The 27047-nt window shown below is 37.8% G+C and overlaps 1 protein-coding gene and 1 pseudogene across 2 annotated transcripts in view; both read left to right on the top strand.

Annotated features, from left to right (window-relative positions):
• Atm (ATM serine/threonine kinase) overlaps positions 1-27047 on the top strand; it is a 103625-nt gene that overhangs the window by 41542 nt on the left and 35036 nt on the right. The window contains exons 26-39 of the mRNA XM_031344960.1: positions 801-1047; positions 2074-2189; positions 3345-3471; positions 4218-4417; positions 7513-7684; positions 8144-8308; positions 9602-9734; positions 10460-10555; positions 12275-12446; positions 16000-16141; positions 17792-17968; positions 18816-18993; positions 22757-22844; positions 26216-26371. Coding sequence (XP_031200820.1) covers positions 801-1047; positions 2074-2189; positions 3345-3471; positions 4218-4417; positions 7513-7684; positions 8144-8308; positions 9602-9734; positions 10460-10555; positions 12275-12446; positions 16000-16141; positions 17792-17968; positions 18816-18993; positions 22757-22844; positions 26216-26371 — 2169 coding nt within the window. The remainder of the gene's footprint in view (positions 1-800; positions 1048-2073; positions 2190-3344; positions 3472-4217; positions 4418-7512; positions 7685-8143; positions 8309-9601; positions 9735-10459; positions 10556-12274; positions 12447-15999; positions 16142-17791; positions 17969-18815; positions 18994-22756; positions 22845-26215; positions 26372-27047) is intronic.
• On the top strand, positions 1416-1789 carry LOC116073226 (annotated as a pseudogene). Its single transcript, XR_004111732.1, has one exon. The product of XR_004111732.1 is annotated as a 60S ribosomal protein L37 pseudogene (transcript).

Here is a 27047-nt window from a genome sequence, read left to right as displayed (position 1 = left end):
GGAACTCACTCTGTAGTCCAGGCTGGCCTCAAACTCAGAAATCCATCTGCCTCTGCCTCCCAAGTGCTGGGATTAAAGGCATGCCCCACCACTGCCCGGCTCACCCATTCTTTTTTGCAATAACTTATATTTGTTCTTTCAATCTGTAAATTGCTTTTACCTTTGATCTTACAATATTATATAAGTTGATTAGGTGTAAAACATAAAATTCCTTAGCTGGGTATGGTAGTACATGCTGTAATTCCTGAACTTGAGAGGCAGAGGCAGGAGGATTACCACAATTTAGAAGTCAGCATAGATTATATAGTATTTTCCAGGCTAGTCTGGACTACAGAATGACAGTCTCAGAAAAAGGGGAGGAAGAATAAAGTTATGCTTTTTTTAAAGTGTGATTATTTATATTTTACTTTAACTTCTCCACTTACAAAATGAGAATAAGAGTATTTAATGATCTAGGGGGCTGGAGCAATGGCTCAGCAGTTAAGAGCACTGACTTCTCTTCTAGCGAACCCAGGTTCAATTTCCAGCACCCATATCATATTTCTAACTTTTGTTCCAAGGGAGCCAGTGCCCTCTTATGTCTTTCAGAGGCACCAGACATGCACAGCAGTGCATAGACATATATGCAGGCAAAACACCTTATTCATAAAACTTTAAATAAATAAATAAAAATGTAAAAAGAATATTTAAAGATCTAAATTCATGTTTTAAACACTGACTGTTAAAGCACTTTGCTGTTTTGATGTAAAATTTTACCTTGAAATTTGTTATAACCAAAATCTTAAACTTAACATTTTCAGATCTTGTTACAAGATTTTGATTCCACATTTGGTAATTAGAAGCCATTTTGACGAGGTGAAGTCCATTGCTAGTCAGATTCAAAAGTGCTGGAAAAGCCTACTGATGGACTGCTTTCCAAAGATTCTTGTACACATCCTTCCTTACTTCGCCTACGAGGGCACAGGAGACAGCAGCGTATCACAGAAGAGAGAGACTGCTACCAAGGTCTATGATACTCTTAAAGGTGAAGACTTCCTAGGAAAACAGGTATGGCTTCAGTTTTTGTCTACCTTTATGTGCTGGCAAAAGAAGTAAGCCTTTAAAGTTTAAAAAAGCATGACAGCTTGAGTTCATATCCCTTGGTTGGCAGCTCACCCATACAGCCTCAGAGTTGGGGATCCTGGATATACCCTGGCAGACCTAAAGACTTTCTGCCCTTCGTGAGGCTACCTGTAGCAGAAGCAGATTGGTAAGAAATCTGCCTCTTAGAGAGAAGTCATTTTAATGACTACTAATGAAAGGTGATACTGGCTTCCAGTATCCAGAGAAGTATACAAGGCACCTAAAGAGATTGGTGCCAGTCACAAAGAATTTTTTAATAGTTAAGATCTTTAAAGATCTAGTGAACAACTCTTCCGGTCTCTTTGGCCTTGCTGGTAGAAGCAAGATGACGAAAGGAACGTCATCCTTTGGAAAGCGTCGCAATAAGACGCACACGCTGTGCCGCCGCTGTGGCTCCAAGGCCTACCACCTTCAGAAGCCAACCTTTGGCAAATGTGGCTACCCTGCCAAGCGCAAGAGAAAGTATAACTGGAGTGCCAAGGCTAAGAGGCGAAACACTACCGGGACTGGTCGGATGAGGCACCTAAAGATTGTCTACCGCAGATTCAGACATGGATTCCGTGAAGGAACAACGCCTAAACCCAAGAGAGCAGCTGTTGCAGCATCCAGTTCATCTTGAGGATTTCAAACATTCATAAAATAAATGTTCTGGTTTCAAAAAAAAAAAGATCTAGTGAACAAATAAAAGATAAAATGCAAATTCTGGAACTTTGCTACCTGGAGAACTTCCAGTTGGAGGAATTCTAGTTGGAGGAATTTAATGCTAAATCCAGTCAGTTCAAATGATTATGAAAAATAGGAAGGTTGAAGTGTGGTTTTCTTTGCAGAACTTGCACTTGGATATCTTTTATTTTAAATTATAAAGTAAGAGATCAATACATACCCTTTGTGCTGTTGTGAAAGTCACAGATACAAACATGTTTAATCTATTTTAATTTTTGGTCCTTACAGATTGATCAAGTATTCATTAGTAATTTGCCAGAGATTGTGGTGGAGTTGCTTATGACACTGCATGAAACAGGTGACTCGGAGGCCAGTCAAAGCACCACCCTCTGTGATTTCTCAGGGTATGCCCATCTCATACTTAGAGCACTAGCTGTCACTGACTTCCTGTCTCCTTCACTGTGGCCTTGTGCTGCAGCTGCTCTTTCCAGCTGACATCTCATCTCTTCACTCTCTCATGGTACTTCAGCATCGAGCTACCTGATGCCTTTTGAGACTGTTTTTCTTAATGTATTTCATGATTGGCTCCCTTCCCTCCTCACACCTTGCCTTTCTCTGCCTCCTTTTCTTTGTGGTATTCCTAGCTGTCCAGTTTAATTTAGATGTGAAATCGGTTGGGTTGTGTATGAATATTGGTGATGGGGTATGGGGCTTGATCATAAGGTACTTGAAATTTCTCAGTTTTTAAAAACGATGTAAAAATGTTTTATTTTATATGTACGGGTGTTTTGCCTGCATGTATGTATGCACACAGTGGTCACAGCAGCCACAAGAGAATGTTAAAACCCCCCCACTTCCCACTCCCAGCCCTGGAACTGGAGTTGCGGTTGTTGGCCACCACGTGGGTGCTAGGAATTGAACCTGGATCCTCTGGAAAAGCTGTCAGTGCTCTTAACTGCTGAGCCATCTCTCCAGTCCCCAAAATATTTTGTTTAGATTTTGTTTCTGTGTGACAGGGTTTCACTATGTAGCACTGCTGTCCTGGAACTCTCCTTGTAGAACAAGCTGGCCCTAAACTCAGGAGATCTGCCGACTTCTGCCTCCCCAGTACTAGGATTAAAGATGTGTGCAGCTTTGCCCTGCTGAAGATACTCAATGTTTAAATATGCAGACTATGCTAAGCAGATAACTTAGTAATACTGAGAAAGTGCTCAGACTTTATAATTACGTTTTAAATGATGTTACTACTCTAATGCATCGCCCGGCTTAAGATTCTGTTGGTCTCACAATAGACATAAATGAGACCAGAAGGCAAGTTTTACTAAGGCCCAACTCTGGGATGCCATTAAGTTCATAAAAAGTTACATAAACAACTTATGTTAAATAAATCATCTGACATTAAGTCCATGGGGAGGATGCCTAATTCATGTTTGTGAATCATTTTATTGTGATTTAAAAATAATTTTAAAAAGCCATAGTTTTTCAGTAGAAAACCAGTTTTGTAACTTGGGAGTTTTATTTTTTTTAATAATTATGTTTCTTTTCTTCTACTTCTTTAGGGATTTGGATCCTGCCCCCAATCCACCATATTTCCCATCACATGTCATCAAGGCAACATTCGCCTACATCAGCAACTGTCATAAAACCAAGTTTAAAAGCATTCTAGAAATACTTTCTAAAATCCCTGTAAGTACACATTGCATTACTAATACAGTAATTTATAAGAAAAGCCCTTTCCAGGTCTTGGTGTTAGGGAAAACATGAAATTTTACTTGACTAATTTAAAAAGGAAAGCATTTAATTTACAAGTTCTATCTTGGTATTTTAGTCAGTGTTTAACTAATATGTATTACATATTAGGCCAGGATTTTATGACCCTGCCTTTATAATTAGCTCAGGGAACATGTTTACTGTTTCATCATAATGGATTGAGTTTCAGTTTACTTTCTCAAAACTAATTGACAGCTTTTTAAAAAGTAAAATTGGGTCGGGTGTTTGGCACACTCCTTAAATCCCAGCACTTGGGAGGTAGAGGCAGTTGGATGTCCGTGAGTTCAGGGCCAGTCTGTTCTGCAAAGTGAGTTCCAGTATAGCCAGGGATACACAAAGAAACCTTATGTCTGGAAAGAGTGGGAGGGTGGGGGGCAACCAACGACAACAACAAAAATCAAAATAAAAACAAGTGAGTTCCAGTATAGCCAGGGATACACAGAGAAACCTTATCTGGAAAGAGTGGGGGAAAAACAACAACAACAACAACAACAAAAATCAAAATAAAAACAAAATGAGCTCTAACAATTTTAATGTAACATTTTACATGTGATATCAAGCCCATATCTAAATGATCTTTGAATAAAGTATAAACTATGTTGGTTGTAATCAAATATATTTTATTTTAAAAATTTTTTTCTCAATGTGTGCCTATTTTGCAGGATTCCTATCAGAAAATACTTCTAGCCATTTGTGAACAAGCAGCTGAGACAAATAATGTCTTTAAAAAGCACAGAATTCTTAAAATATATCACCTATTTGTTAGTTTACTACTGAAAGATATACAAAGTGGCCTGGGAGGAGCTTGGGCCTTTGTTCTTCGAGATGTTATTTATACTCTGATTCACTATATCAACAAAAGGTAAGAAATATATTACGTGTGCTTATATATGCATTAGCAGTCTTTTGTGTGTGTGCAAGCACGTGTGTGGGGGACATGAGTGCATGTGGAGTCCTGAAGCTGACTGACACCAGGAATCTTAACTGCTTTTCACCTCATTCACTGATTCACGGTCTCCTGATGGAAACAGAGCACACCAGTACAGCTGGTCTGGCTAGCCAGCCAGTCTGCTCCCAGGATCTCTGTCTGCCTCCCACATCCTGGGCTGTATGTGAATACTCAGTGCTGTTTCATAGGTCTGTATGTACATGTTCATGCCGATCTCATTCTAGTTTAGCTACTTTGTGTTTGTTGTCAAAAAGACCATTATACTCTTTCTGTCTTTCTTGCTTTGGCTAGGTGAGATTTTTGTGTGTGGGTTCTATTTGAGTCTTAGAAATTTTATTTATTTGTTGGTTTGTTAATTTATTTATTTTAGTTCTCTAAGGAGTCATTAGTATCTTTAGAAATTACATAGATTGCTTTGGGTAGAGTGATAAAATATTATTATATTTTAATAATAATTCAATCGTGAAAAGATTTTTTTCCCCTTTTTTCTTTACTTTATTTCATTAATATTTTATGTTTTTTGTTTTTGTTTTGTAGATATTTTACCAGTTTAGGCTAAATTTCGAGAAGCTATTATAAATGAGATTTTTTCTTTTATTATTATTTTATTTATTATTAGTGTGAAGAAATCCTGTTGATTCTTTTATGTTAATTTTATAACCTCCTCCTTACAGAATATGTGTATTAGTTTTAATAATTTGGGTTTTTGTTTGTTTGTTTGTTTGGTTTTATTTCATTTTCTGGCACCTTTAAGTTTATCTGCATAGAGTGATGATTTGACTTTTAATAGTTTGGACACAGTCCGTTTCTCCTTCCTGCTTGGTCGTTCAATCTCCTGAAATGGAAGTGATGAAAGGAGTACGTGTTGTTCAAAATGTTAGAGAAGCCGTGCGCTCTGCTCTGGCCACAGTGTTAGCTGTGAATGTCTCAGGTGTAGCATTTATTTTGTTGATGTATATTCCTAAAATACCTATTTTCTTCAGATATTTTTTCTATGAAGGGATGTTAAATTTTTTTAAAATGCCTTTTTTTGGCTGTTGAGATGAATACAGCCTTTATCCTTAAATTCTGTTGGTGTGTGGTTTAGCATTTTTGTTGATTTGTATATGTTGAATCGACCTGGCATTTCTGGGATGAACCCCACCTGATTTTTAAGTGTGATATTGAGTTTGTTGTGATGTTGCTTTTTATAGTTTGGTTTTTGTTTGTTTGGTTGGTTGGTTGGTTGGTTTTGGGTTTTTTTTGTATCTTTGCTTGTCAGGAATATTAGCCTGTGGGGTTTTTTGTTGTTGTTGTTTTGTTGTTGTACTTGTCTGGTTTTGGCATCTGGCTAATTCTGGTCTAGTGGAATGGACTGACAGAAATTCTCTCTTTAATTTTTTGCATAATTGAGAATAATCAGTATTATTTTAATGAAGTCATGTGGTCCTGGGCTTTTCTTTGTTGGATAACCTTTTCATTATTTATTACTGACTTAAGTTTGCTAATTAAGTTGTTTTTTTTTTCTTTCCCTGTTATTGATTATTATTATTTTAAAGTAGTGGGGTCTTGCTGTTGTCCACATTGCCTTCAAACACCTGGGTTCAGGAATTTCTCTTGCTTGGCCTTCCAAATAACAAGAACTACAGGCATATATGTATTCTCTGCATAGTTTCTCACAAATCCATTTTGCTGTGTCAATTTTTTTTTTACTTAGCTCCAAAGACTTGTGATTTTTTTTCTTTTTGGTATGTCTTCAATGAGTGAAAATTTTAAAAAACATTCATCATTTTGTTAGGTGAAATTAATCCTTTCTAGTAGCTTTTTTACCTACACAGTTGTTTTCTATAGCTACTTCTGTAGCACACTACAATGTCTCCTTCCCCAACTGTAACTTAGTGCCTGCAGATCTTCCCCATTCTCCCGTATTCCTTCTCTCTGGTCTTTGATAACCTCTATCTTATCCTCAACTTTTAAATTTTAAAATTATTTTGAATTCCTTTTTTAGTAACCCCAGTGCCTGAAGTTCTTTAGGAAGTGTTTCTGTTTTCTTCCTTTTAATAGTTCATGCTTTATTTCTTTACATGGTCTAAAATGTTGTTGCTAAAATCTTACCACTTCATTACATAATGTAATTAAGTGTGGAATCGGGTTCTCCCTAAGGTTTGACTCTGAATGCCGCTTCATGCATGTTATATATCTGGGAGTGCACATGGAGGCCAGAGTGGGACATACTGTGTAGCCCTGTATCTCCTGCCACCTTATTTCCTTGAGCCAGTGTCTCTAAGTGAGAATCTGGCCATTTCAGCTAGTCTAGCTGGCCAATCAGTTCCTGGCCCACCAGTCCTGTGCCGTGGACACGAACAAGCATGCCTGGGTCTTTACATAGGTGCTTTGGATTAGAACTCAGGCTGTTGGGCTTTCAGGGTCAACACTCTTACCCACTGAGCCGTCACCCCAGCCTTGTTTGACCTTTATCCCTTTTCACCTGTCCCTTCCTCCCTCCTTCCTTTCTTTCTTCCCCCCTTTCTGTCTTATTTTTTATTTATTATGATTATTTATTACTGAACACCAGCTGTTACAAAGCAGCTGCTTTGTCAGTGATTTTCTTGCTGCGTGTATCCAATGAAGCCTGGCCCTCTTTGCCTGCTTTTGGACAGAGCCCTTCAGAGGTTACTTGAATGTCAGGAGTACTGGGGATGTGGAGAGCATGAAGAAAGACTAAGACTTTTGTTTACAAGAAAAGCACTGTCCTTCAGTGCTTGCTGGCGTACAGTGATTCTGGATTTTATTTTTTAATGATCGTGTCAGTTTTCTTTTTTTTGCAGTAATTATATCATGTATCTCTCAGACACCCTTTGTCTTTTTTGGATTATTACCATTGAGATATTAGATATGAAAGTCACTTTTTTTGTCAAGCCCTATAAGAATTAGAGACATTGGGTAAAAAGGACTTGAAATTTATTTCAGAGTAGTTTCTTAGGCCTTGTTATTCATTCATTCATTCATTCATTTATTTTTCCTGTTAGGTCTTCTCATTTCACAGATGTGTCGTTGCGTAGCTTTTCCCTTTGCTGTGACCTATTAAGTCGAGTTTGTCATACAGCTGTAACTTACTGTAAGGATGCCCTAGAAAACCATCTTCATGTTATTGTTGGCACACTGATTCCCCTTGTGGATTATCAGGAGGTTCAAGAACAGGTAATTTCCCAATGTATCTACAAAGGAGTATTTGAGATGAAAGATACTCTTAGAACTGAATGTTTTAAGTTTACCTTAATGAAAATGCTTTTTGATGAATGGTGAAGAAGACATTTTTATCAAATTAGTCTTTGAAATCAGTTACTATCCCTTGGTGATTTTGATCTAATAAATCTGATCGTTTCGTCTGTTACACTGAAATGTAGTCAGAAGTAGAGCTAGCAGTTCCCACTGTGAGATCTCCTATAAAACATTTCACTCACACTGAATTCCTTAGGCCTCCTTGTACAGCACTGTAAGTATTTTAGAGTGTTTGAAGCCATGACTTGTAATAGCTGGGTACTACAGATGCCGTTAGGACATGTCTTCTGAATAAGGTAGCAGAAGTTTGTTTGTCAGTCATAATGGGATTTGGCTCTTTGAATATAATTAAGACTTCTTCTTTTGATAATTATTTAGGTATTGGACCTGTTGAAGTACTTAGTGATAGATAACAAAGACAATAAAAACCTCTTTGTTGTAATTAAACTTTTGGATCCTTTTCCTGACCATGTTGTTTTCAAAGATCTGCGTCTTACTCAACAGAAAATCAAATATAGTGGAGGACCTTTTTCACTCTTAGAGGTAATAAAGGTTTTATTTACAATTTTGTATTACAGAACATAGGTAAAAGTATTATTTTAAAATGTTAATGCTTCACTAATAAGGACAGAATACTTTCTGTTGTAGTAAAATTAATATGAGATTTACCTTCTTAAATACAATCCAAATCTTTTAAAAATGTACATAGATATTTTAAATGTATGCATCTGCGTGTATATACCTTATGTGTGCGTGTGCCCAGGGAAGCCAAAAGATTTCATAACCCCGGCCACTGAGCCACCTGATAGGAGTTCTGGGAACTGAATGTAGGTCCCCAGCAGGAGTGGCCAGCTCTTTTAATCACTAGGCCATCTCTTCAGCCTCTCAAAGCAGATCTTTTTGCATCTTCTTGCATTACATTTAAAGTATAGATATCAAAGTTTCACGACAAAGATAAATTTCAATATTCAGAGAATATGATACAAAACAGTATTAATTTTAACATGCATAACGTCCTATGGTTCATCAATATCTCAAAATTGCTGTTTCTTTGAGGATCAGTAATGTTTATATTAGAAATGATATTAAAGATTTTGATCTTTATAAATTTTAGTGAGACCAGAAAATGTGACTGTCCGACACCTCTGCTTCAGTTTCCCATCCGGACACAATCGGCCCCGAGATGTTATGAATAGTGCAGTGGTACAAAGGGCATAGAAACCATTCTAAAGCTTCTTAAGAAAACAAGAAGATATAGCAAAAACTTTAATAGAATATTGTCTCTTGTACATACGGTCATGATGTGTGTATGTCAAAAGTTCTTATGTATTTCTTTTATAAGCTGAAAGAAGGTCTATTTTTATGTCTTTAGGTCTATGAATGGAACGTTGTAAATATCTGTCCAACAATAAAAGTACTGAAAAGGGGAAAATAAATAAATAAATTTTAGTTATGTCTATAACATTTTTCTAAATGTTGTTATTTTAAAATCATTCAATTAAGATTACTAATATGAAAACATTTAATATATTTGAGGTGTACAATATAAATTATACTACCAAATAAATAAATTTGTAATACTTCCATCCAATTCAGCTTGCTATTGCAGTCTTAAGGTCTATTATGTTGACATCTAATGTAGATAAGAGAATCTCATGGAATTTAAGCCCTTAAAATATTGTCAGAATTCAAGTGGAGGAAAGGGCTTAGTTCTTCTATATTGGGTTTATGAGTCAGCATCTATAGACAGTACTTATTATCTTATCTTATACTGTTTCGTTCTTCACAGTTAGCCAGTACATACTCAGCTAATATTAAATTAATTTGGTCTTTTAGGAAATAAACCATTTTCTCTCTGTAAGTGCTTATAATCCACTTCCGCTGACCAGGCTTGAAGGACTGAAGGATCTTCGAAGACAATTGGAACAACACAAAGATCAGATGCTAGATCTTGTGAGAGCATCTCAGGGTACTAGTTTGTTTGCTTTAATATTTATTTTATATATATGGGTGTTTTACTTACATGTATGTTATGGGTACCACATGAATGCCATGCACATAAAAGGGTGTTGAGTGCATGTAAGAGGGTGTTCGATTCTCCTGGAACTTGAGTAAACAGATGGTTGTGAGCTGCTGTGTGGGGTACTAGGAACTGAACCAGGATCCTCTGCAAGAGCAGCAATTGCTCTTAACAGATGAGCCATCTCTACAACCCCCTTTGAGGAATAATTTTAACATTATGAATTTTTTCTTTCTGTTTCTTTCTCAAATCCTCTTTTGTCAATTTTTCTTAGCTTACCACCACCATCATCATCATTAGTATTCCTGTCATTACAGAGAGGCCACTGGATGGTGCAGGTCTAAATTCTGAATACTGTGTGGGAAGAGTCTAAGCAAGGTCTCTTCCAGGTTTTGTGTTGAACGATTCTTACGTTTCTAGTTATTTTTGATTTTGCTAACATATTAACTTTTCTGTTCAACTTGTTCAAGACATTTCTTTATCTGACTGGTAAATCTTGCTAATCATTTCCCTGGACTGCATTTCAGGGAGAAGTTCAAATTCTCTCCACATGTATTTTTTAAATCTGTTTATGATTTAAACCCTTTTAAAATGGGCTAGCTTGGGGAGTGGTGTAAAATGAATATGTGTTGTCCTTATGATAATTGAAGCACTTTTCTCTAAACTATTTCTAGATAACCCACAAGATGGCATTGTGGTGAAGCTAGTTGTCAGCTTGTTGCAGTTATCCAAGACAGCAGTGACCCAGCCTGGTGAAAGAGAAGTTTTAGGTAAGTGATGTAGGCGAATGGTCAGAGTAAGTGTAGGCTGCTCATTAGATTACTGCAAAAATAAGGATGGCTTGCTAAGTTACATTTCTATTTAATCCCAGTAACCCTGGATAGCCAAGTGCCTTTTATTCCTCAAATAGGCCTTTAACATAAACTTAGCAGTAATAATTAATATTAATTAATAATAATTAGTACTGTATAAATGTTAATCATCAAATGCCTTATAAATGTGTAGGGAAATCATTCATCTCTGCTTAGTTGAGTTGCAAATTAATTAATTTCTGAAATGTTTCATAAGTATGACTTACTGGTGTTATTTAATGCCTATTTTGTTTATAACAGATAAGAACAGAGAAGCTGAAGGATGGTTAAACTCAGAGGGTTTTTTTTTTTTTTTGGTTTTTCAAGACAGGGTTTCTCTGTGTAGTCCAGGCTGTCCTGGAACTCACTCTGTAGACCAGGCTGGCCTCGAACTCAGAAATCCGTGCTGTCTCTGCCTCTCAGGTGCTGGGATTAAAGGCATGTACCACCACTGCCCGGCTTCAGAGTTTTTTTAAAAAGGAATTTATTTATTTATCATATATAAGTACACTGTAGCTGTCTTCAGACACACCAGAAGAGGGCATCAAGTCTCATTACAGATGGTTGTGAGCCACCTTGTGGTTGCTGAGAATTGAGCTCAGGACCTCTGGAATTACAGTCAGTGCTCTTAACCTCTGAGCCTTCTCTCCAGCCCTAAACTCAGATTTTTTAAAAATATCATTTAAGTCTTTAATTGCTATGATTTAGGCATAATCTGATCTAAGGTAACTTGCTAACATGTTGAATACAGGCATTTAGGTTTGATGGTCTTAGAATGGAAAATCACATGATTAGTGTTAGCCAGAGGCTGGCATGACAGCAGTGCTTTATGAGATGGGAAGAATAAGTGCTGTTGGTGCACTCCCTGGTGTCTGTCTCCGTTCTCAGTGGGACTGCTGCCCTGCATGCCTAACATTTAGACTGCTTTTTATTTAAATTTATCTTAAGTATAGACATGAATACAGATTATATGTGCCTAATTTCAAGTATTTGTACATAATCAAAGAATATCTGTACACTCACTTCCAGATCTAGAAACTGAACCTCATCAGAATCCTCAAGTCTGTCCCACCCCAGGATTAACATCTTTGTTCCTTGTGCTGTTTCTGGCCATAAACCTGAACTGCTCCGGGATCCCTCAGTATCTTTCTCATGTAGCATAAAGTGATCCTGCTTTGAACATGTACTACACATCACACTTAGTGGTAGAAGACTGAAGTCTTTCCTTTGACATTAGGCCAAGAGAAGCTATCCCCTTACTTGCTTGTATTCAGTACTGTATGCAAGTTCTAGCTAGAGGTGCCAAGCATGCAACAGAAATAAGAAGTGTGCAGTGTGAAAAGGAAGCAAAGCTGCCAGTGCTTGTAGATGCATGATGGCACCCTGGATTTTCTTTAAAAAATTTTAAAGTTGACACTTCATGCAGTGGCAAAAGTGTTAATACTTTTGTTTCTAGTCTTCTGCTACTAAAATTGCTAACTTATTCCCTGTCATCTCTGGTGAAAAATATATTACCATACTGATGGATTTTGTAGCTTTCTTTACTCCCAATGTTAGAAAACACTGAAATCTTGAGGCATGATAAAACAGTGTTAATACTTTTTTATGACTCTACTAAAATGAGGTTCCTATCTGCAGAGGCTGTTGGAAGGTGTTTGGGAGAAATAGGTCCTCTGGATTTCTCTACCATAGCTGTACAGCATGACAAAGACACGTCCTATCCCAAAGCTGACGGGTTACCTGAAGACAGAGAACTTCAATGGACCCTGATAATGCTGGCTGCCCTGAACAACACCCTGGTGGAGGACAGGTGAGTCCTGAGGATGCCTGTCAGTCAGCTGACACCACATCTGGCTTTCAGGAAAACGATACTAATGTTTCACCCAAGTTAACACTTCCTTTTTCTTTTTAAAGGTTTTTATAGTTTTCATGTAAATTAATGTTTTTGTGTGCGTATGTGTATGTGCATCACAGGCATGCCTGGTGCCCGTGTAGCTAAGAAGGGCGTATTGGATAGCCTAGAGCTGGAGTTGGATGATTGTGAAGCACCCTGTATAATCAAACCCAGGTCCTCTACAAGAACAACGAGTACTCTAAACCACTGAGTCATACTCTCATCTTTCAAGTTCTTACATTAAAAAAAAAACAAAAAACTTGTATATTTTAATGAAATTCATTTATGAATTTGTGTGATCAAATACCTGATATTTGATGGTGATGAAGTTTGTCTTTTTTAAATTCTAGTAAAACTAAGTTAGACAAAGGATAAATCAGTAAGCTGCCAGGTGGTTCCACACAGACCATTAAAACACAGAAATATGGACTGGCGGGGTGGCTCAGCAGGGAAAAGGACTGTCAACAAATGTGACAGCTTCAGTTTGATCCCCAAAGCTAAGGGGAAGGCAGAGAACCTGCTCCGGAACAGTGCCTTCTGACCCCTACAAGCATGCTGTGTCATGCACCTTCACCCTCACGCACATGATAATGGTGCCTTCTGACCCCTACAAGCATGCTGTGTCATGCACCTTCACCCTCACGCACATGATAACGGATAACGGTGTCTTCTGACCCCCATAAGCATGCTGTGTCATGCACCTTCACCCTCACACACATGATAATAACTTTAAGTACAGGAATGTAAAGAACACTTAAAATAACACTTAAAAAATAGTGATTTTTAAAACCAGAGTGCTGTGTTTCTCCGAGCTAATCTTTATTTTGATTCTTCTAGAATAATCCATGGAGCAAAAGTTTTGTAACCTCAGAAGGTTTAAACTAATAGAATTCTCTATTACTCATTTATTCTTTGTTCAAAACAAATTTTTCAGATATTCTCAGTATTTTAGCTTGTTGGTTGTGGGATTTCTTTCTTTTCATTGTTTATTGACTTCTTATTTGTTGTTACTACTGTTATTAATTGTTTCCAATCCTGGGGACTAACCAGGACCTTGCACATCTTTAGCAACACTGACTCATATTCCCAGCTCTCTCATTTATTCCTCAATTGACTTGTTTATTTGTCTACCCCATCATTACCATTTGTGGGAGGGTTTCTCCAAGCCAGGAATCTCTTAACAGGTATATATGTATTTTGACTTTTTTCTTCTGCCTCTCTTAACCTACCATGTTTCCATTATTGATTCAATGAACCTTTATTTTACTGTTGTTTTATGTTAAACTGTCTGGCAATGGGTTTTTCCCCCTAATATTTTATTATACAAATTTTCATACATATAATAAGGGGGAAAGAAATTTACAGTGAATATCTGTATACTTACCATGTAAATTCTTGCGCTAACATTTTACTGGTATTCTTTTTTATTTTTTATAATGTTCTTCTATCTTTCTACCATTTTTAAATCCATTTCTTTCTCTGTCTTATTTTGAGAATCTCATATAATTCAGGTTGGCCGTGGACTTGCTTATAACTTGGTGATCCTGAACTCCTGATCTTCCTTCTGCCCTCTACCTCCTAAGGGCTGAGATTGCAACATGTACTAATCTATAAACGTGCTAATCTATCAACATGTGCTGTTGGCTTAATCTTTCTTGACTTTTTGAAGAGATTTTCCACAGAAATGATTTGGAATCCAGTAATCTGAAATTGTTGTTGTTGTTGTCGTCGTCTGGTGATACACAGACTTGTTAGTGTGACATAGCATAAGAATAATAGGCAACAAATAGTTCTTTTCTCATTAACTGTAGAAGTGGGGAAAACACTGGGTGTTTAAGGGATTTCAGCGTACAAAGGGGATGTTAATCAAAGAAGTAACCACAATAGCTGATCAGAACATACTTCTTTGAGGAAGTGTGATGTGTGATCTGTGTGATGATGAATTAACCTGAGAGAACAGGAGTAGAGCATTCCATGCAGGGGTGACAGAGCAAGATTGTTTTATTTTTTCAGATGTGATACAGGATGTTTGTGTACATAGATAATGCACCATAAGTTTTTATATACAGTGGTACTGTGGTACATCATCATGTATAACATGATTACATGACAAGCCAATGACTGCTCTGGTTTGCTTACTATGGCGGTGACAAACATCACAGCCAGAAAAAGTAAATTGTTAGAGGAAGGGGGGTATTTCACAGTCCATTGGGAAAGGAAGTCAGGGTGGGAACTCAAGAAGGCAGGAACTAGAGCAGAGCCGATGAACGATTACTGGCTTGCTCTGTGGGTCAGCTAATCTATTAGGATCACCTGCCTACTGGTAGCACTACCCACAGTGGGCTGGGCCTTCCAATATCAGTCATGTGCCTCAAACTTTTCTACAAGCCAGGCTGATGAAGGCATCTTCTCAGATCACTCTAGCTTGCATCAAGTTGACAAAACATTAACCTGCACAGTGATGAAGGGCAAAATTAGAAACAGGAACTATGCTAATTACTGCTATAGTACAGAGGAGAAAGAATTAGACCAATAATGGGCATGAGGGACATGGCTGGTTCTAGGACATGTTCTTAGTATAGCCACTAGGATTTGCTAAGGAATGAGATGTGGGAAAATGAATCCAGGGTTAGAGGTCATCCGAGTAGACAAAACGTTCCCGAACAAAGTTAAACTGTCCTTTGATACTTATGCTTACTCCAGTCGGGCCCAGTAACACCTTCTCTGTCAGTTGTCGTATTTTAGGTCTCTTGTAGACCTCCATTTCCTGGGGTGTTTTTGTTTTAGTAAAAAGAGAGTTCTGCTTTTTATCTAGAGGTTTTAAATGTTAATGGTTTTCAACTAACTGGTTTGTCAGAATGAGTATGTACCTTCAAAAAGTATCTTTCCAATAATTTTAACATTTGGAATAAGGTATTGTACCTCACCTCAAAAATGATTTGTATCACTGGAGAAAATATCAGTGTGTTTCCTCAGGTGAATTAGGATTTTGCTAATTTTTTTTAAGATTTATTTATTCATTTAATGTATATGAGTACACTATAGCTGTCTTCAGACACACCAGAAGAAGGCATTGGATTCCATTACAGATGGTTGTGAGCCACCATGTGGTTGCTGAGACTTGAACTCAGGATCTCTGGAAGAGCAGTCAGTGCTCTTAACTGCTGAGCCATCTCTCCAGCCCTGCGCCATCTTCACTAATCATATTTATTAGGCTACATTATTTCCAAATAGTTCTTCTTAAATTTATGGCCAATATAACAGTCATTGTACTGAATTAAGAGAATTGCTGTTGATAGTAACTTGTATTTACTGAGGTACTATTTTAAAAATCCATTGACTTTTTTTCTTCAATATTACAGAATATTATAGATAAGTTTCTAATATTTTAAATTATTAAGTTTAAAACTTTCCCAGTCAAATTTGCATAGCATTCCAGATTAATAAATTTATTATGTATGTTTTTCAGTGTCAAAATTCGATCAGCTGCTGCTACCTGTTTGAAAAACATTTTGGCTACAAAGACTGGACATATTTTCTGGGAGAATTATAAGACGTCAGCGGATCCATTGCTGACCTATCTACAGCCTTTTAGAGCATCGAGGAAAAAGGTCTCTTAAGTAACTAATATACTGCTTGCTAGAAAAATTCAGACTGTACATACTGAATTCAAGGGATTTGTTATTTTTCTCTAGGCAGAATAGAAAAGTTGAAATGGATAACAAAGAGATGCTGAATTGGGGCTAAGGGAAACTTTCCCAGTATATCTGTGATATTATTCATCATTGATCCTGGATATTTTAGAGGTTGTGATCAGCCAACAAGCATTTACTGCTTAGCATACCTTTGGTAAAATAGAAGACGTATAAGCTTCTTTCATGTATGTTAATCGTTATGACAATCCTGTTGAGAGCTCTCTGCAGTGTCATTAAGAGCTTTTGTATCTCCTGCCTCTAAGCATTTCTCTTCAGAAAGTGACAGAGCAATATGCAGGGGGTGGAGGGGTGGGGTTGTTTTGTTTTGTTTTCTTTTACCTGTTTGAGTTCAAAGGAAATCCCCATCATTGAAGTAGTCATTTTAATGTATCATAGTTTTGGTTCCCAGTAAAATTAGTAGTAATACAGACTGTTAATGAAGTTATTAATCTAGCCTAATGTAAAGTATTAGGTTTTTTATTTGGTTGGTTTGGTCTTCTGTTTCTTTGGTTTTTGATTTGGGGGGTGTTTTAGTTTGAGTTGGGTTTTTGTTATTGTTTCGGGGGGAATGTTGTTTGGTTTGGCTTTTTTATTTTTATTTTTATTTTTTTGAGATAGGGTTTCTCTGTGTAGCCATAGCAGTGCTGGAACTCACTCTGTAGACCAGGCTAGCCTTGAACTCAGAGATCCACCTGCCTCTGCCTCCTGAGCGCTGGGATTAAAGGCATGCCACCACCTCCCAGCTAAATATTGTACTTTTAACTTGTAAATTTTACATTTTATTTTGAAGTCAGTTTTGTGGTAGATTTGAATCAGTTTTACATGTGAGCCAGATGAGGCAAAGATTGTGACTTGTGTAATATGCTGCCAGTGAGTGACAGAGCTAAAAGAAGAGTTCAGGTTTCTCACTTCCTACATGGTAATATTTTTACAGTTTCACTTCCTCGCTTTAAATCCCCCACCCCACAAGTGTGCTCCTGCTTCCCAAAGCAAAAATTGGATCTTAGGGCATTGTGTTTGATCACTGACTTATACCTCTAACTCTGTTTTACTTTTATTTTGAGACAAGATTTCACTAAGATGCCAAGCTGGCTTTGAAGTTAAAATCCTCTTGCCACAACTCTTTTTTTTTTCTTCCATTTTTCACTTAAACCATTTAAGACAATATATTGAATATTACTGCCTCAACTCTTGAATAGGTGGGATTATAGGCCTGAACCACCATTCCTGGTCTAATCTGTCTAACTTTTAAAAGGCAAATACTGTATTCAGATTTAAATTTCTATTAAACGTTTATATTTTTCATTTGTGTGTGTGTGTGTGTGTGTGTGTGTGTGTGTGTACGTATGTACATCTGTGTGCCATGGCACGCATTCACGGGTGAAAGCATTGCTTGCCAGAGTCAGTTCTTTCCTTAGACCATGTGTGTTCTGGGATCATTTGGTCCGAGAGGGCTGACAGCAAGTACCTTTCCTTCCTGACCTAGTTTGTGTGCACAGGCCCCAGGTGTAGATTTGTCTGTACCTGGTTATTTATTTGACATAGGAAATGGCTTTCTGCTTCTAGTTTTTAGAAGTGCCCCGGTATGTTAAAGAAGATGTTTTAGAAGGCCTGGATGATGCGAATCTGTGGGTTCCTCAAAGTGAAGGTCACGACATTTGGATAAAGACGCTGACATGTGCCATTCTGGACAGTGGAGGCATAAAAAGTGAAATTCTTCAGTTACTAAAGCCAATGTGTGAAGTAAGAGGATTAATCTGACTTAGAGCCTGTGTTTTTGTTGTTTGCTTGCTTTTCCCATTGATTTAAGTGCTGTGTCTCTGATTGTGATTTGCGTACTTGAAAAGCACTCTAAGTGATCAGTAAATCGTCGTCCTGCAGGGTGACCCACATCCAGCTGCTACAAGGCTATTGAAGTGGGTATCTCCGTTTAGCCACAACTACACTGCAGGCTTTAGGTTTAAGAAGACAGCATGCTAGTTAAATTCTACAAAGTGCTAGAATTATTAGTAGTAACGCTTAAAGCAATTGAGATTATAAATTATTTACGTTATTGAAAGTCAGCTCCTATTTCTCCACGTCATTTGGTATTCTCCAATATGCTTTCTGAATGAAGAAAAGGTAGGCAGCTAATCAGTTTTATGTGGAAGGTCTGGTACAGCGGATTTCAGCAAATCGTTAGTGTGTGAGCCATTTGAATTGCTAATGGTGTTTGAGATCTGAGGTGTGGCTGGCTGGGAGAGCGGGTACTGCTAATGCCTTAGTTAGTCCCTGGGGTCAGTCCTGGTGTTTTGTTGCTTTGTTTTGAGGTGGGATCTTGTGTTTCCTGAACTCAGTGTGTAACCAGGGATGGCTCTGATCTCGTGCTCCTGCCACCCTCTCCCAAGGTTTGCTTGGTATTACTGGGCTTGTTTTTCTTTATTTTAATCACTACTTGATGCACACTTTTAGTAGTTGTTTAGATTATTTTGAGTTCATGGAAGATCAGTGTAATTTTTAATTGATACATTAGTAATAGGGGAATGAACATTTTCAGTAAATAATGTCACTCTAATTCAAACAATTGAGTGGATTATATGCCGTGTTCTAGGTGAAAACTGACTTTTGCCAGATGGTGCTGCCATACTTGATCCATGATGTGTTACTCCAAGATACACATGAGTCGTGGAGAACTCTGCTGTCTACGCATGTCCGAGGATTTTTCACTAGCTGTTTTAAGCATTCCTCCCAAGCAAGCCGCTCAGCAACTCCTGCAAATTCAGATTCAGGTATCCTGCTTGTTAGTGTTTATACTGTTAGTATCTTGGCTCTAGAGAAAGATGGTGCAGTAAGTTACAGGGCAGCTCACAGGACACTCCATACACCAGGCATTATGCTCGCAGTGTAGACGTGAACAACACAGCACTTCCATTTTAGCAATGGAAAAAAAAAAAAACATGTAAACTGACTCGTCCATGTGTGCTGTTGTGCCATGTAAGAGTTGTAATGGAGTTTTTATATTTTTAGACATCTAGCCAACAACTCTTTAAAAAGATTTTACCACCAAATCATGCATATTTTTGTAGGCAATAAAAGTTCTACAAATTTTTTTAATTATCCATAATCATACCCACAACTAAAGATATCTACATTTGGATTCATATGTATACAAGCATAAACTTATGTATTTATATATGTTTTACATTTAGATCATATCCTTCCAATTTTTTAATTATTTTAAAGAAACAATTAGATTGTGTTTTACTTACTCTTCAACTTTATGTCCATGATAAGAAATGAATATTTCTCAGGCTTAAAAGAACATATCAAATAAATCACAGGAGCATTTCTGATGCTATTTATTAACAGAAGTAATTACATTACGGGGGTTAGAAAGACGCTTCAGCAGGTAAGATGCCAGAGTTTGGATCCCCAGCACCCTGTAAAAGACAGGTGACTGTGATAGCCCACCTCTCACCTCAGCTCACCAGCGGTGGGTATGAGGGATCCCAGTGCCAGCTCACTAGCTGAGCTAGCCAACACAGGGAGCTCTGGGGTGAAAAACAGAGGGAGAACAATCAGGAATACTCAGTGTCAGCTTTGGGCCTCCACATCTATACTGCCACGCATAGGCAGAGAGAGAGACAGACAGACAGACAGACAGAGACAGAAAGAGGGGGTGTTACACTAGAGTTTAAATGCTCATATAAATACAGTTGACGATTCATTGTAGATCACCTCTTCAAACTGAAATTTCAGAAGGATACGAAAACAGTTTAATATACATAAGCATGAAACTAGGCACAGCTTTACATGTTGAATTTCAAGAAATAGCATTTCAATAAAAACCATAGCTTATTGTGCTTATTATAGTCATTTCAGCATAATTGTGATTAGGCCATTTTCCCAGTTCTCTGTTTTCCCTATGACAGGGTCATTTGAAATGTCTGTGGTGCCTGCCCTTCAGACTTCGTGTTGCCGTTTTTTATACATTGTTTCATTGAAGTTGAGAGAGGCGGGTCAGTTGACGAGTGCCTACTGAGTTAATAGTTCTGTAGGATAAGATCTGATGTTCTGCTGAACAGTGGGGCGGCTGCTGACTGTGATTATATACATACTACATGTAAAAGCAAACAGACAAGCTTTTGAGGAATTGGAAAGTACATAACCTGAGTTCAGGTCTCAGCTCCACGTGGGCTGGCTAACCTGTAGCTCCAGCTCCCTGAGGATCTGACATTTCTCTCCTCCATGGGCTCCTGCATTCACCTACACACACACTTTCAAAAATCTTTCTTTAAAAAAAACTTATTGTAAACAAATAAAATTTTGAGATAAATATATTTAACCTGACTAAAACATTATAAAATACATTCCTGTATTGAAAAGTCAAATGGGGGCTGGTGAGATGGCTCAGCAGGTAAGAGCACTGCTCTTCTGAAGATCCTGAGTTCAAATCCCAGCAACCACATGGTGGCTCACAACCACCCATAATGAAATCTGACCCCCTCTTCTGGTATATCTAAAGACAGCTACAGTGTACTCATTTATAATAATAATAAATAAATCTTTTTAAAAAGAAGAAAAGTCAAATGGCATCCCATTAATATGTATGATTTTAGTTAAAAGTTTTAAAATAAAAAAAATCTATATGGAAAAAAACATGGAAATGTAAACATAGACAAAAAACATGCAAATATAAACATAGACCAAAAAAACATGCGAATATAAACATAAACACGGTTGCCCCTCCTGTAGCCCTCCTAGGTTAGAAGTTATTCATCAAAATAATCTGGGACATGCGTATGAAATTTAGGGGGATTGCTGATTTAAAAATCCTAAAGCATGGGTTAATGCGATAATGGTTTTTGGGTAAGGGTGCTTGCCACCAAAACCTGAGTTTAGTCTTGAGAATCCTGCACAGTGGAAGGAGAGAACCAGCCTGTGCACTCTGCCCTCTGACCTCTACATAAACCCCATGTAGCAAGTGCCCACACACATAATGATTACTGCAATTGTGTTTATTTTAAAAAATACTTAAGCATAATCTTTAAAACCCTAAATTAAAAATTATTGCAGAGACTTTGCAAACTATCTAAAATATATCACCTATGTTTAATTGGGGAAGTACAGATGTAAGTCCACATTTAAAGTCTAAATTTATTATAAGTACTGTTTAAAGCCATCTTACTACTTACATTTATGCTCTGACCACATAATAGCAAAATGATCTAGTTTCATCTCTTTATAGAGTTTCCATGTTTTTACTACCTTAAATGAACTATAGAATTTCACATATATAAAACTCTTGTTGAAAATGACAATAAATGTAGGTTCCTATAAATCTTAAATGCTGTGTCTTTCTGGTGCTTAGAGGTCTCATATCTTTACTTGAGTATCTCATGAATCTCAAGCTCAGTTGCATGAATAAAAATAAATGCCCACACTAAAAATCTTTCTCACACATCTGAATACCAAATCCTGCCGATTGTGTTACCTCTGTGCCCTCATCCTTTCTGCTTTCCAGCTCTGGTTCAGCAGGTAGAGATTCCCTCACTATCTTCTGAGTTCTGCTTGATAGTGGCCACCTCAGATGCACCTCCTCTTTTCTCTCTCTCTCTCTCTCTCTCTCTCTCTCTCTCTCTCTCTTTCTTTCTCTCTCTTTCTCTCTCTCTCTTTCTCTCTCTCTCTCTCTTTCTCTTTCTCCCTTCCTTCTTCCCTTCCTTTCTTTCCTTCTTTCTTTCTTTCTTTCTTTCTTTCTTTCTTTCTTTCTTTCTTTCTTTCTTCCTTCCTTCCTTTTTGAGACAGCAACTCAAACTGTCCTCAAACTCATATAGCGGTGGAGGACCCTAATTTTTCTGCCTTTGCCTCTCAAGTGCTGGCTGTAGAGGTACATGCCATGACACCCAGTTTATACAGAGCTGGGGTCTGAGCCCAGGGTTTCCTGCAGGCTAGCCAAGCACTCTTACCACCTGAGCTACACTGTCATCCACATCACACTCTGCTAACGTTCCCTGTGTCTGCATCCCCTTCCTTCCCCCGACTTACCCGGTATTTTGGCTTCTGATGTAACTTTCTCTTTCAGGCCTTTCTTAGTCCATGTGAGGTGACTCTCAAGTGACTTCTGCAGCATATCTTTTCTCTCACACCCCTTGTGCAACCATGTTAAGAGCCTCCAGGCTAATCAGCAAGTTCTGTGTTCAGGAACAGTCTTGATTTGTTCATGGTTGTAAATGTACTAAGCGCCTAGCACACAAGACGTTACAAACATCTCAAAGCAGTAGATATACCCACTTCTGAAACAAATGAGATAATTTATAAAAAATTCTTTACGTTATATTTTTATATTTATATGATTATGTTACACATACTGTTCCCTTTGAAGTAAAAAAGGATGCTATTAAATTAAATTGATTTCTATTTATTAAGAAGTGTTTTTTTGGTGTGTGTTGGACAAGCCACCCATCATAATCTTACACTGTAGAAGGACACATAAACAAGAAAATACTTTTACAGCAGTATGAAACTGAGAAGAGATATTTCTGTTTCCATTAGAGTCAGAGAACTTTCTCCGATGCTGTTTGGATAAAAAATCACAAAGAACCATGCTTGCTGTTGTCGACTATCTGAGAAGGCAGAAGAGGTAATATGATAACAGTTGTTTCTCGGGATGGGAACCGGGCACTGTAACTTCTGGCTGCTTTTTAATCTGATTATTTTATATGCAACTGCTTCAGACTGCTAAAATTGATTGGTGTGGTGGTTCTGTGTATTTTTAATTTAATAATCCATATCTAGGATGGCACTTTGGAGAGGATGGGAAGCTGTCAGTTTTGTTCCAGCTGTCCCAGCAGGCATACTGCAGGAGCTAAGTCATGCAGGCGTTAGCTTACTGCGGCAGTGAAGATGTGGGCACTGAGCACGTGGTTTTCCCAGGTAGTTCTTAGTACTGTGGCTGCTCATAAACTAGTTCTTAGGGTAGCCGGAGTTGGATGAAACTTACCATGAAAATCTGTAGTAAGTTTGTAATACCACAAAATTGATTTAGGTAAGTTACTTTACAATGTCGTATGTTTGTTTCTATTGTAATTTTTTTTTTTTTTTTTTTTTGAGACCAGGTCATTGTAGCCTAAGGTACCCTTCAATTCACCACGTAGCTCAGCGTGGCCTTGAATTCCTGATGTTCCTCCACTTCGAGTGCTGAGGTTATAGGTGTATACCATTGTCTCAAGACTTCAAAGGGTTATTAACAAAATGCAGAAATAGCTCAAAATGGGTAAGGGCAGCTGATGTGTACTGCCAGCAGGTCATCAGATCTCTGGAGGAATAGCTCAGAATGGTCTGGTCCATCTTACGACTTTTCAACATTACAGCAATGTGTGGCAGCATTCATAGAAAGAAAGCTGGACTTCAAATTCCAGTCATGTCCCAGGCTGGTGAAAATACAGCATTATCTTTCTCTTTTTTCTTTTTTCTTCTTTCTTTTCTCTTTTTCACCTTTGTTGCCTTGGCTGTCCTTAAACTCACAGAGATCTACATGCATCTTCCTCCTGAGTGCTGGGATTAAAGGATGCACCACTATTTTCAGCAGTCCTGTCTTCAGATCTAAGATTGTGGCTAATAGCCAGCCATATGATGAAAAAGATAAATCATCATTGGTGCCCCATAGTATACTGTGGTGTTAGGATTTTCTGTAGATTATGTGTGATAAATGCATTTTTTTTTAACTTAAAGTATTTTCAACCTGGCATGGATCCCACCAGAAGTGTACGGGCATGCATGATTTGGACACATAGTAATTAATGCCCCATATGGATGTATGGTAGTAATGACAGTTATTGGTAAAGAATGGGGTGCTGAATTAGAAGAATAATAGATTCTTTGACCCTACATGCATTTCTGTTGTAAACAACTCATGCCTTTCATAACATTCTATTTTATTAACAGATTTTTTCTTGCATTTAGTATCTTTGTGATTAGAAAGTTTATGATTTATTTTGTTTTATTGTAGATCCTCTTCTAAGAAAACACTTAACTGTAGCTGGGAGTGCCCTTTCTGGTATTTCATTTTGGGGCCAATTGTTTCAGACTTAATGAGGTAGAATGATGCTAGCAAGGCATAGAGAAGATAATTCTTTTTTAGAGAACATTTTTTAGTGCTGGGAAGATGGCTCCATGGGTAAAGTGTTTGCTGTGTAAACCTAAAATGCTGCACAAGCCTGGTGGCCTGATTTTAAATCTCTAGAAACTGTATAAAAGCTGGGCTTAATAACATATGCATCTAATCCCAGTGTTTATAACAGGTTCTAGGAAGCAGAGATTGGAGAATCTCCAGAAACTTGTGGGCCAGCAAACCTAGTATATGCAGCAGTAAACACGCGAGACCCTGGCTTAAACAGGCTGAAGGCATGGACTGACACCCTAGGTTGTTTTCTGACCTCCACTTGTGCACCATAGCACATGATGAACTTGGACACACACATACACATTTAAAAATACACATTTAAAAATTTACAGTTTTGTTTTTAGTTGTCATATATTAATATTTCAAGATAAAAATTCCTGAGCAGGGCGTAATGGTGCACATCTGTAACCACAGTATTTAGAAGGCTGAAGAGAAGGATTGTGAACTTGAGACTCGCCTGGGGCTACATAGTGAGTTCATGAGTTTATCGATGCATTCCTTTAGCCTCAAATAGAGGCAGGAAGATCTCTATGAATTCCAAGACATAGAAAGTTCCGCCGGGCAGTGGTGGCACATGCCTTTAATCCCAGCACTTGGGAGGCAGAGGCAGGTGGATTTCTGAGTTCGAGGCCAACCTGGTCTACAGAGTGAGTTCCAGGACAGCCAGGGCTACACAGAGAAACCCTGTCTCAAAAAACCAAACAAAAAACAAACAACAACAACAACAAAAAAGAATAGGGGTGTATGGTAATCAAAACTTTCAATGTATAAAATCTTCCTGGCAATCAATAAATGTATAGTTCTTTTCTGTGGAAAAGTTTTACTTCTCTGAATATGACTTTCCAATTAAGTGTTATACTAAAGTGCTAACCATGGAGGGACATGGTATGTGCTGTTCTATTATTTGCAGATAGGAATGAACTGGCTGAATTGTTGCTGCAAATGATACAGCTAGTAGTGAGTGATAAGCTAACTTGGTACATAGTTATATACTACTCCAGAGCCAGTACATTTAGTCATTATGTTGTCTTACATCTGTCTATATTGCTAATTTTGAAAAGGGTAATATCTATATTATCCAGTTCTGATCTGTCATCACCACAGTGAACACTTCTTAATTAAGTAGTTCCACGTTGGTAATAGGAGCAAAAAATTGCAAGAGAAAAGCCGTATTTTCTTATCGTTGTGACACAGTACTTGACTGAAGCAGCTTAAGGACAGAGGGCCTTTTAAGTCTGAGGTGTGCATTTGATGGTGTTGGGGAAGGCGTGGTGGCAACAACAGGAGGCAACTGGTAGCTTTTCGTCCATTTTTAGGAAGCAGGGAGCCATCAATGCTCACTTTCTGTTCAGTCTAGGATCTGAGTTCATGAAATGGTGGCACGCGTATTCAGGGTGGGCCTTCTTACATCGGACAATAACTTTGTCTGGAAATTTGTGTCAAAGCGTGCCCAGGAGCTTGTGTCCATGGTCTTTCTAAGTCCATCAAGTTGATGATCACATGGATTTTCAGTTTTGTTGTTGGTTTTGTTTTTGTTTTAACCTCCTGTCTGAGAAGAAACAATGTTTTTATTCTAAAAGTGACCATGAAGCTGTCCTTTGCAACCAGCAATGGAGAGGGTGGGTGCTGAGCCCAGAAGGGTACGGCATGATGACTAGTGGCTTTCTTTAGATTCTCTGAGAGGTTATGTTCCAAGATGCCGGAGAGCCGGACTTCAGCCATGCTGTCTCAGAGTGGTTCATAGCCATACACTAGTGAATCCCGTACCATTGTGCTCCTTTCATTGTTTATGTTAGAATGACATGGCACCGTGTTTCATTCCTCTCTAGGCCTTCCTCGGGAACAGCTTTTGATGAGGCTTTCTGGCTAGATTTGAATTATCTTGAGGTTGCAAAGGTGGCTCAGTCCTGTGCCGCTCACTTCACAGCATTGCTGTATGCAGAGATCTATTCAGATAAGAAAAGCATGGATGAGCAAGAGAAAAGGCAAGTGGGTTTTGACATTTGGGTTTTGTTTTATTTATTTGTTTATTATTTCTTGGTTTTTGTTTTTGTTTTTTGTTTTTTTGAGACAGGGTTTCTCTATATAACTACCCTGGCTGTCCTAGAACTCACTCTGTAGACCAGGTTGGACTCAAACTCACAGAGATCCACCTACTTCTGCCTCCCTAGTGCTGGGATTAAAGGTATGTGCTACCACTACCCAGTGACATTTTGGTATTTAAATTGGTGTTGATATTGTTTCAGTAAAAATGTATAGTAAAGATTTATTTTTGCTGCATTTCTCCATTTAAAAGACATTTTAGGCAGAGATTTTTTTATATCAAAGCAAAATAATTTTCTTAAAGAAGTAATTCTCTGAAAAAATAGGAATTGTAGTTATATTATATATTCTCTTTTATACTATAGAGACTAGACAGATAGGAAGCTTCTAAACAGAGGCAACACTTGGTTGTTTGTATATTCCCTGTAACTAAGCTATCACTTGGAACGTAAACCATCCATACATGTTTTCATGATTGAGTGATTTCCTAGTTTTGGTTACATTAGATTTACCTCTAATTCATATTTCAGGATTCATTTTACTCTTTGACTGGAATGTGATCAATTTGTGTGTGACTAAATAAGCTTTATTTATGTGTTACCTGATTATTTTTCTAGC

Source organism: Mastomys coucha, unplaced genomic scaffold (genome assembly GCF_008632895.1).
Source record: "Mastomys coucha isolate ucsf_1 unplaced genomic scaffold, UCSF_Mcou_1 pScaffold23, whole genome shotgun sequence".
NCBI classification, from domain to species: Eukaryota; Metazoa; Chordata; class Mammalia; order Rodentia; family Muridae; genus Mastomys; species Mastomys coucha.
Note: the sequence above shows the minus strand (reverse complement) of the source record. Positions and strands in the feature narration are given on the sequence as shown.